Genomic DNA, 11,706 nt, shown 5'->3' on the forward strand with positions numbered 1-11,706 from the left:
GGAGGGAGGAGGGGAGGAAAAAGGGAAGAAGGGGAAGAAACGAGGAAAGAAGAGCAGTCCAATTTCAATTCATAAGGATGTCTAGTTAGATACACAATTTTTAAATTTAGTGATTGTGAATTCATGGAGAAATTGGTTGAGGTTCAAATGTAGCCATTATTCTTAAATTTTATAGCTCAAGAAGGAAGTTCTAGCACAGTGATATTGAATTTTATCATCTTTCCTTCCTGCTTTCATCTGTTGCCTCCCTGCTTGGAGGTTAATAGAGAAGACAGCTTTCTATGGATTTGAAGGATGTGATTGTATCACACACAGTAAAATAAAAGAGAACCAGAAAGATCAGTCAGCAACAGAGTCAGACAATAGTCAACTGGCTACATTATGCTGGATTTTCAGTTCACATATGCTGAACCAAGCAATGACCTAATCAGTGCTGGGAGTGATGGGCTTTTTTCTGTGAGTGAGGAAGGTAAATTGATGCAAATAATGAGTAGTTATAAAATAAAGTGAAACACATATTGACACCATTAGCCATGCATACTTGGTCTAAATTAATACAGTAATGTTATATGTACAGAAGACATTTTCTTATAAAATGTACCAAGATGCAAGAGGAATATGTTTTCTGTCAACTTACTGCCAGTAAATGACAAAATACAAGTTACTTTGAGCTTTGCTTAACCATGAATGTATGGTTTCATCATTTACAGCCTACATCCATGCATGGTCAAATCACTTATAAATATACAAACACACACATCTTATTTGGTGACAATAGCTAATAAAATTTAATACTGCCACAACACCTTTCATGTAATTGATCAGCACAGGAGGGACATCAGTATAATCTGAAACCAGGCCGAGGTGTATACAAATTTCCCTTAATCAGAAGCATGGGGATAGAACAGAACTGTAACACCAGCAAAAAAGAGCTCTTACCTTACCTTGGCTACTGCACAGAGAGAGAGAACCAGTGGGGGAATAGCTGCACATAGAAAGATCCTCCTGAATGGAGCCAATGCATGGCGGACTACCCTCTCCCGTACTCGGAGCTTCGCAGGCACAGCCAGTGTCCAACTCCACAACTGTGGTCCATAGTCTATTTTATAATTTTAATATCCTTTTAGGAAGCCATCACCCACATTTTCTCCCTATGAGCTGTCCATTATTATTTTTTTGCATTTATTTATTTATGTGTGTTTGGGGCAGTGCCTGTGCTATGGTACCCTCGTGAATGCCAGAGGACAACTTATGGGACTAGGTTCTCTCCTCTATTATGTGGGTTCTGGGATCCAACTCAGGTCATCAAGCATAACAGCAAGTGCCTTTACTTGCTGAGTCATCTTACTGGCCTGCAATTATTTTTAATGGTTCTTTAGTAAAAATTTGCTTGAGTTTTGGTTATCTTGCTCACAGTCATTTTGCTTGTGAGCTCAACTACAAACTGCACTGTACAAATTTGAAGACTTGGATTTTCAAATGAAAATACAATGTTACATAAGAGACAGATATATAATATTTCATTGTCTATACAAGGTCTTTCCTAGGAAAGGGCATTAGAATCTCCAAGTATGGAACCATATCATTAAATCATTCACTGACACTTCTAATTCACACATACTAGGCACTGTACTTGGTGCTGACACTAAAATAATTAATAATGATGAATCTTGGTTCCTGTTCGCTAATGACCAGGCACTCTACAGTGGGAAGAGACCATACAAAACAATTCGGAGTAGCTGGTTTCCCTTACTATGAAATTACCTCCCAGCTGCTAGTGAATTTGGCCAAACTGAATCGTCTTCCAGCCATGGATACCAGGAGACCTGTCTCTGTTGTTGCATTTAGGACTTCTTTGGGTGGTTTATCCCACTGGCTTCCAGATTCTGTTCTTTAGGACCCCAATGCTCTAGAGGAACCTCCCAGTGAGGGAGGGGTTAGGTGGGTCACTGACAGATGGGACACCATTTCAGGAAGAACATTCTACTTTCTTATGTCTTAAGATTTTTTTGTTTTTGTTTTTTGATACAGGATCTCCCTGTAGCCCCAGCTGACCTGAAACTCACTATGTAAACTAGGCTGGACTCAAAGAACACCTCCTGCCTCTGCCTCGCAGGTGCTGGGATCAAAGGCATGTGCAACCAAAAATCTTAAGATTTTTACATAGATTTATTTTGGGGAGTAGAGTGAGGACCTCACTCAGCTAAAAGTAAAAAGATTGGTCCATATACTTCATTAGACTGGTTACCTGAGTGGCAGCCCATTCAGTAACCCAAACTTAACACCCTCACAAGTGAGATGCTATTGCAGATTGCTATGCTACCAGCCTTACCAGGTCATCTTTGCTCCATCTTTAGAACAGAGCCCTTAGGGATATCTGATGTAAAACTCAAAGTAATCATAAAGGAAATCAATAAAAGCTTCTATTGGCAACTTTTCTATCGGGATACTGATGAACTTCAGACTGAGTCTTTCTTTTCTTTCTAGGGACCTCAGATGATCTTCATTGCAGCTAAAGATCTCGGGCAATTATCCAAACTGAAGGTAATGAGTTCAAGGGAACCAGTAGGCAGCGGAGAGCTACTGAGCTGGTCACAGCTCTGCAGGAGCTTCACCTACTGCTCATGGGTCAGCAGCTAGCCCAGGCTCAGAACTCACTGGCTTGTGATCTCACAGTGTGCTTGACAAAATTCAAACCTTGGGAGCAAATTAGAAAGCATGTTTTCTGCCATATGTTAAACTTGTTTGGTTTGAACAAAGGCAAAAATGGAACATTGTGCTGTAGAGTCCAGTGACGCCTAGGAAAATCACGAAGTCAAACTTGATAAAGGAAAATGAAACACATCAAAGAATACCTTGAACTCGTAGATCTCTTCATCTATTAAAAGTGGAAAATTGTTTACAAAATAATCTTGCCCTTAATTATCATTCAGGATTCCCAAAACTTTGAGTGCCTCCAAGATAGGAACTTAGCTGGATAGAATGCACATGGTTTCTATTCTGTTTCTATCCTCTAGAACAGAGTTCAAGGGACAAGCTCCAGAGACAGGAGACTTTGGTTCAGATTATTTTCAAACTATGATGCAGGAGCTAAAACACTTAGCTTTCCAATCTTTAATGTAATATTTGTAAAACACAGAAAACTTCAACACTTCAATAGGATTCAATAGGATTGCCCTGAGCACTGTGCCACCTCCCGTGTATAGAGGACACTTCATTTATTTACCTCCAGCTGGTGGCTCCTAGACGAATAACAGTGGTATTGTTTTATACCTACAGCACAGAGGAAGGGTAATCAGCTTGTATGATTATTTACTGGGATAAAACACGTGCCTTGTAACTTCAGCCTTCTAATTTTATCATCTATATTATGTCTTTCTTCAAAAATAAAGCCTTAAAACAATCCATTTAAAAGATACAACCATCACCTAAAATCGCTTCTCACAGGTGTTCAGTGTTGTGGATGGTTAAGAAGAAAGATTGAAAGTATATTTTCAGTACTAAACTGTTCTTTGGGATTTTGGCTCTCTATCACTTTATCATTTTTATTACCACACTGGGCTTTCTAGACCCTACCTTGAAAAATGGATTAATACAGTGCTGAAGTTTCTTATATAAGACCATGATGGTGAAACAACATAAATCTCATTACAAAAGAAATTCTCCCAACCGTGTGTGTGCCTTCTGCGTATTATGAACATACTCTGTCACCCAAACTTCAGTTTTCCAAGTTGAATGTTGTATTGACTTGTTTGTTTCAAGTGATAAAACGTCCAGTTACCATAAGAAAAGAGTGAAGTTTTGTTACATGAGATTTTATAGACTGGACTGATCTGGTTCCTATGAGTGTTTGGTAAGGGATTTTAGCTATGTCCCAAAGACCCTGTAGCTCACCATCTCTCAGAACTGATGTATTGCCCAGCAAACCTTCCTTCTGGTTGCTAGATGGTTGCCTCGCTCTTACATCCTTTGAACTTCAGATCTTGTAAAACAACAAAACAAAAACAATATTATCAAAAGAACATCGACCTATCTCCATAATTGACCTATCTCTACCTATCATCGACCTATCTCGATAATGTCTACCAATACACAGGTTCATCATTGGCTCTGACAGTATTTTCACTATTTCTAAGCTAATCGTTGCAGACTGAGAACTGTCATGGGCCAGTTGGCTGAACACACATAACCAGGCCTGAGCTGAGGTACAGTGAACCTTGTCCAAATCTTACCAACTCTGAATGAGATGCATACTGGATTCCCAGAAAGCAGGCATGCCTTCTGCGTGGGAAGAAACAGAGTGCACAGTAAAGACTTTAGTGCTCCTCAGAGGCCCCTAGTCTTTTACATTCAGGTGAATGCTATTAATTACCAGCAGAACACTTGAGTGAAATGTTCTGAAAGGGTTATTCCATCAGCACTGAGGTAATAAGGAAGATTGAGAACACAGTCTTGCTATCCAGAGCACAGACAGAAGAACTTGGTCCTGAATCACCCTGTTTAGTTACTAGGCCTTTCTAGAAATCCTCTAAAATCTTGCTCAAAATAATGAAACTGTGACACACAAAGCTTCCAATTTCAACAAAGCTGTGCTGCTTCCTCAACAGAGACTTTTAAATCCATTTATATTTGTGATAATATATAAAAACAGATTGAACAGGAAAGACGCTATTAGAAATAATCGTACTGATGGGTAATTTCAGAACTTACATATATGGAGAGGTAGATGCTAGACGGATGTAGACAGATAACTATGTCATTTAAAAGAACCCAAAACCAAAGAAAAGAAAACAGAGAACGACTTACTTTTCTACATTTACTCCATCTCTGTGCTAGCGCCCCTCATTTTTCAGTATTTCTTGATTTTAGTCCTTTCAATTCAATATGATTTAAAATTAAGCTGTTAAGTATTCATGGAACAGTTTGACATGCACTGGATCACTTCATATTATGTGAGGTTGGAATTGTTATAGAATAGGACCAGATTTATTTGATGTAAAAATAAAATTAAATGCTCATCAGTCTTTCTAAATTGTTCACACAGTATTAAAAATACTTGGAATACATCCGAGATTGTGAATTAACCACAAGCCTTTATTGGGTGATAGGAAGCAACTGCTGGCAACAATTACAGTTTTATATACAAACATACATTATTTATTGGTATTTTTAAATCAGTAAAAACATACATTAATAAGTGCATTGTTAAATGGAATACCATAACCCTGGAAGATTGTAGCATTGTATGGCACCGGGGATGTCTACCTTTTTCTCTTAGAAAAATTTCTGCATATTATTTTCTCTAACTTTCTATCATTATTTCCTTAAATAATCTTTGGATAATGGGCTGAAGCATTACTACGGGGAACAATTAGGAAAATCTATTGTAAAATTGACGAGATCAGTTCTAAGTATTGAAATGACTATAAAGGAGAAAATCTCCAAAGAAAAATTCAGTTCCTTCTTGGGACTCTTCCAAGTAAAGAGCAAGCACTAAGGGGTCGGAGAAGGGGTCAGCTGGGGGTGTTCCACTGAGAATAGAGGGCATCCGCGTAACTCAGAGAAGCCGATATTTACCACTTACATCTTACTGCCGTCAGGCATTTATTCCTCAGTGGGACAGACGCCAAGCAAGAGATTAGGTGAAAAACATTTGAGACATAGTTTTTGGGTTTCTTTGCCTTCTTTATGACATAATTCGCAATGAAAATAAAGTCACATCTCTGCCAGAGTTTGCTTTCCGTTGACAAAATGGATATTTATCAAATACATGACAAAATGAGTCTTTTAACTGTGTTAACATGAAGATATTCTAATAATTAGGAAATGTTTGCATTGTGCAGATTTTGTTTGAAAGTAGTTAAATGAATGTACCTGTCATTTTCTGAGCAGGTATTGACCTGTCTTCTAGGAACACATGATTCGAGAAGAGGCCAAAGGTCTGACACCAAGACAATGTGCAATTATGGAGATGGTGTTGGCCACCATCAAGGTAAGCTACGGTGTCCCTGGATGTGCATCAGAGGCCCCTCTCCAGAGTAAGGACCCCCTAGTGCACCTCTGTACAGCTGTGCCAGCCTGGAGTCAGAAGACAGCCATCTGCCCTCCGTGTCTGTGTCTGTGCTGGACCCAGACCTTTCTCCAGTCCTTTCATCCCTTAGTTCATCCACATCACACTTTTGTACTTTTTTACTCTGTCTCTCTCTAGAAAACATGAATGAAACTTCCACTGTAACATATTTTCAGAGAACGACATACACCCTCACACCCAGTCACACAGGTGGTTCAGGAGGGGTTTAGGTCAGTATAATATGAATGTATGCTTTTTATGCTTGTGGAAATGATTTTTAAAATACCAGACTTTCTACTATGTCTTAGTGATACAATAATTTTATTTTATTTTCTTCTGAAAACACAAAAGTCTTATACTGTGTGCATTAATTTTTCATAGACATAGGTTGACCAGAATATCATAATATCGTAGCATGGGTTAAATGTATACGTCCCAAGATGTAACTTAAATAGAGCTTTCTTTCCAAATTATTCGTGTGTGTGTGTGTGTGTGTGTGTGTGTGTGTGTGTTAGTAAAGGGCTAGGAAAGTGAATTTACTTCCTAAATCTAAGCTATGTCCATTGTTTCCACTCCTCACTGGATGGAACATCTATTATCTGGCATATTCAGCAGAGCAAAGAGCTTTGGCTACAGAGGATGCTTACAGACCACAGAATTCCCACTGCACAGATCCCTACACCACAACGGTATCTACTAAAACAGATTTCTAAGGGAATAATAACTGCACACCCTCATAGAACCACAAGGGTTTTGCTTTGCAAGTTCATCACTTAATGCAAAACCATCTTTTGCTGCTTCTGGGTTGAAAATTGCAAGATAAAAGTTATAAAATAAGAGTTTTGTTCCAGGATGGAGAGGTGGCTCGTTGGTTAAGAGCACTGGATGCTCTTGTAGAGGACCCAGGTACAGTTCCCAACACCCACATGGCAGCCAACAATTGTCCATAACTCCAGTTCCAGGGGATTGGATGCCCTCTTCTGACCTCCACGGGCATTGTGTGACATGGCAATCTCATACACATAAAATAAAAATAAATAAATAAAATATTGTTTTTAAAAGGAGCTTTGTGGTACTGAGTCCAGGCAGTAGGATCACAGAAATAGAATTTCAGATGGAAGCAAGAATCTCTCTAGAAATATGGTCATGCTGCATTGTTATCCAGGACTAGAGACTGAACCCAGTATCTTGCACATGATAGGTGGGTGCTCTACCACTGCAGTTCCTCTTCAGTCCTTGTTGTTGTTGTTGAGACAAGCTCACACTGTGTAGCTCAGTCTAGCCTCACCACTGTCCTGAGTGCTACAGTTATGAGTGTGCCCTACCACACCTACTATTACAAAATATGTTTGAGAGAAAAAAATGGACAACCTAAAAATGTAAGAAAAATTCAAAACTAATTCTTTCTGAATTTTTTCAAAAACCTTTGTAGACCTAGAGTTTCTCTTGGCTATATACAGGAAATGCTAACAGAAACACATGAGAAATCATTCTGAAAAGAAAAATATTTTTTGGAATATGAATTCACCCACTTACAGATTTTACTGGAAGAATTCATGACTTTAGGAGATAAATAAAATGTGTTCTGTGGAAATAAGGAGGGCTGTTCAGTTGATCAGTCAACCTGTCACCTGTTCCAATCCCAGCACTTTCTAATTATTCTTGATGGAGCTGCATGACTCTGAACTACAGATTGAATTCTCTCCTAACTCTAAGACAAGCTCAGTCCCCATGTGAATCCCTTTGAGCCACAGCTTATGCCTCAAATACTCTGTCATCTGTGATCTGTGCAAACCTTTTAACCCAGTCTCAGCCACATGGCCAGTGCTTGTGCTCTGAGGGCAAAGCCACCTGCTGTTGATTCCCAGTATCTTATTGTCTCACTCCCCAGAGCTAGAGTCTGACTCTGGTCCCCTTGTCATCCCCATTTTCTGTGATGCCAAATCTTTCTGCGGGGATCACTATCTTAGGACCTCTGTGCCTTGTAGGAGATTCTCTTGGCCCAGTGGTTTGCCTATCTGCCTAAGTTTTTGCCTGAATTCTGTCATTACCTTGCCCAAGTTGTAACCACAAGGACTGAAAAAGACTCCGTGTCTGTCTAGAGCTCAGCCAGAGAGCTCTATAACACACTGGGGATGTTGGGAGAAAACCTAAGCAAAGTTCTGGCCTAACTCCCAGAGGCTGCCATGGGGATGACCCTTCATTCTTCCTTAGCTTAATTAAATCCAGTAAACCAGGGATGGGAAAGAAGTAATGAACAAAGGTGCTATAGAGTTCATAGAAAACAGACCAAACTGGTGCAGCACGGATAGCATTTCTTCAGAGATACAGCTGCCTTCTTAATAAGAATAGCATATTTCAATTACTTCTATTTTAAATTATTTTAAAATAGCCTAGCTTCTATACAAGTATTGATAAAATATTAATACCTTAAGTACTTACGCACTAATGGAGCTATAATTATTTTTTCATACCAGTCACCTGCTGTCTCAGCATAAGTCAGGAGCAGAGAATGTGGCAGAGGTGGCATAAATTATAACAAACAACTATAGATTGGGTGGCTAGGTTTTGACATACCTCCTCAGCAAAGCAGCCAAATTGACTAGATTTGGAAGGAAAAGTAGTAAGCAACAGGTACCAGACATATAACCAACAATCTTCATATGCACATGCAAATGGAAAGAAGATAGAGAAGCCCTAGTCTGAAAGACACAAATTTGGTTTTTGATTCCCAAACCCTTATCTCATGAAGATTCAGAATGACACAGAAATGTGGGCACGCAATGAGAAAGAGATCACTTCCCAAAAGCAATTATTTATTTGAACATGAGTTTAAAGATCAAAGAAAATTCTCAAATCTTACAAACTCCAAATTATTTATTAATTATCGTATGCCGTTTAAAATACACAGGAGAATGCTGACTGCTTTGACCTTTGGCACCCTTCTAAATTCCCTCAAATCAATATATGAACCTGAACCTAATAGCGTATGAGGTAAAATTTGACATCATTTAGTGGTAACATGGAGGTTTCCCTAAAAATAATAAACATGTGAGACAGAGCTTTCTAGAAATTTGCATTCTAACTGGCCATGGTGGCACACACCAACGTCTTTTGTCATTATCCAGCTTTTAGACTTTCAGTAGTTTTTGCATTATTTAGAATTCAGCTGCTTATGTGGAAAACAAAGTAACCTCCTAGTCTGTAGCATCACAATTCAAAATTATTACTTGAGAGCTCACTATACATAAGAAAGATGGTGAATAATGAAGAAATTAAATGGAGATCAGGGGTTTTGTCTTAGGAACAAAAATATCAGCCATCAAAGAAGTATTTGTTCAAAGTCCAGGGTACTATAAATAGGTTAATGAATTCTCTCTGGTTGTCTAAGATAAAGTATCCCCAGAGAGTGATGCTGGAAGATTTTGAAAAGAGATAGAAAACCATGAGAGAATGCTTTTCTTAGATCTGAGAGGAAAGCCTGATTGAGAGGGGAGTACTGTCAGCTCGAAAACTTCAGCCAGCCTAGGTGAAGGAACCAACCAGGGCTGGCCAAGCCACAAAGCAAGAAAGAGGGGTGCTGCATTGAGGCCACAATGCCCAGGCTTAAACACCAAGGCAAAGAATCTCAACTTCAGTTTCTCAGGAAAAGGGAAACATTAAAATATGTGTGTGATCATCAATTCTGATATGACCAAATGCATACAAGTGGATTCTAGCTGCATAGAAAATATTTTGAGAATACCTATCAAATAGAGTCTTTAAAATGATTCCTATCTAAGCTTGCAAAGGGTTTTAGATACCTGGCTGTTGCTGTGATAAAACACTGAGAGAAAACAACTTGAGGAGGAATGCGTTTATAGAAGGAATCCAGAGCAGGAGCTCAAAGCAGGAACTTGGAGGCAGGAATGGAAGCTCAGACCAAGGATTAATGCTGCTTACTGGCCTGCTTCCAGGCTCATGCTAAGATATCCTACTTATGTAGCTCAGACCTACCTGCTCAGGGATGACACTGCCCACATTGGGCTGGGCCCTCCTACATCAATTAGCAATCAAGAAAGTGCCCACAGACAGGGCCATAGACCACACTGATGGAGAAAATTCCTCAATTGAGGTTCCCTCTTCCCAGGTGATTCTAGTTTGTGTCAAATTGACAATTCTAAGCAGCACACAAAGTGAATTGTCTGTGTGGATTAAACAAAAGTATGCTACTAATGTTTGAAGTAAAAGTATCATGATGGGGAATTCCAACCAACCAAAATAATATATATCATCAGGCTTGTGAAATAAAACATTAGCATTCTCCCATAAACCAGTAAAATTAGACTGTGAATGATCTACAATGTATGACAAATATGAAGAGTTGGAAAAATTCACAGTATTTTACTGGGATTATAAAAAGAATGGCTTGCTAAACACTGAGACAATATTTATCCTGATTTTTTTTATTTAGCAGTACTATTTTTGTCCCACGAATCATAGCCAGGTCTGAAGTGCTTTATTTTCTGCAGTTTCATGAAAAATACAAGAAACAGGGAGAAAAACCTGCAGTCATTCTTCAAAATAAAGCAAATGGTACTTCATACACCGCTGTTCCAAACCCCTTGTCAGATAGACTAGATACTTCTACCCTGACATAGGGTTTTAAGGAGCCTAGGATGGGAGTCTTTACAAATGTTGAAGGATAAACGTACATATACATATACATACAGATAAAATACCAGTAACTGTGTAGGAAGTTAAATCACTGACAAGTAGCATGTCAAGTTAGTGGATGATTGAGAGATTAAAAAAAAAAAAGATTCACACATGCAGGCTACTCCCCTGTGGTGATAACTCACAGCTATATGAAGAGTTATTAGACAAGAAAAGTTCTCATGTATGAAATAGAACAATTCCTGTCTTCAAAATGTTAGCTTTCACATCTCTAAGGCCTGGTTCATTTTTAAAAAGCCCCCTTTCCATCATGAAACCCAAGGTCCCACACACTCTACAGGCCACACAATGTTTTCCTCCCTCCTGTTAATCCCTTTCATCTCTCAGTGGAGCTCACTCTTAAGTCTGACTTTTCCCAGGCTATTGTTCAGGTCCTCAAGGTCTGCACCACTGGCCTTGTTCACAGCATCTTCTCACTGTTAGGGCATGAACCACCCACAGGTCTTCAATTCCATCCCAGATGCCCCTTTGGGAAGCAGTCCTGTTTCCTTTCCAAAGAAATTCTAGTCTGGACTAAAGGATGCCTGAGGCGTATTGAAAACTCTGTGTGGATGGGTGTGAATTTACAACAGTGTAAGAGACAGAGCAGATGGTTCAAATACTGTTTGTAGAACAGACAGAAGGTGGTGAAGTAAGCCAGAGCGATGCTTGGTGGTTAAGAACATTTACTGCTCTTGCACAGGACCCTCGTTTTGTGTCCGGCATCCACATCAGGTGACTCATTAATGCCAGCTCTAAGGGCTCTGACGCCCCCTTCTGGCTTCCATTGCTATCCACATAAACACGTGCACATACAAACAGACAAGACCATACATAAACAAAATAAAGTGTTTTTTTTTTTTGGTTTTTTTTTTTTTTTTTTATTTTTTTTGTCTTTTTTGAGACAGGTTGCTAGCTAATCCCAAGCTCCGCTTATTTTC

General features: G+C 39.2%; 1 protein-coding gene across 1 annotated transcript in view; it reads left to right on the forward strand.

Annotated features, from left to right (window-relative positions):
- The window catches only part of Unc13c (unc-13 homolog C), a 573,981-nt gene that overhangs the window by 494,018 nt on the left and 68,257 nt on the right, over positions 1-11,706 (forward strand). The window contains exons 28-29 of the mRNA XM_008829781.3: positions 2,488-2,544; positions 5,912-5,992. Coding sequence (XP_008828003.1) covers positions 2,488-2,544; positions 5,912-5,992 — 138 coding nt within the window. The remainder of the gene's footprint in view (positions 1-2,487; positions 2,545-5,911; positions 5,993-11,706) is intronic.

Source organism: Nannospalax galili, unplaced genomic scaffold (assembly GCF_000622305.1).
Source record: "Nannospalax galili isolate Female #2095 unplaced genomic scaffold, S.galili_v1.0 scaffold213, whole genome shotgun sequence".
Lineage (NCBI taxonomy): Eukaryota > Metazoa > Chordata > Mammalia > Rodentia > Spalacidae > Nannospalax > Nannospalax galili.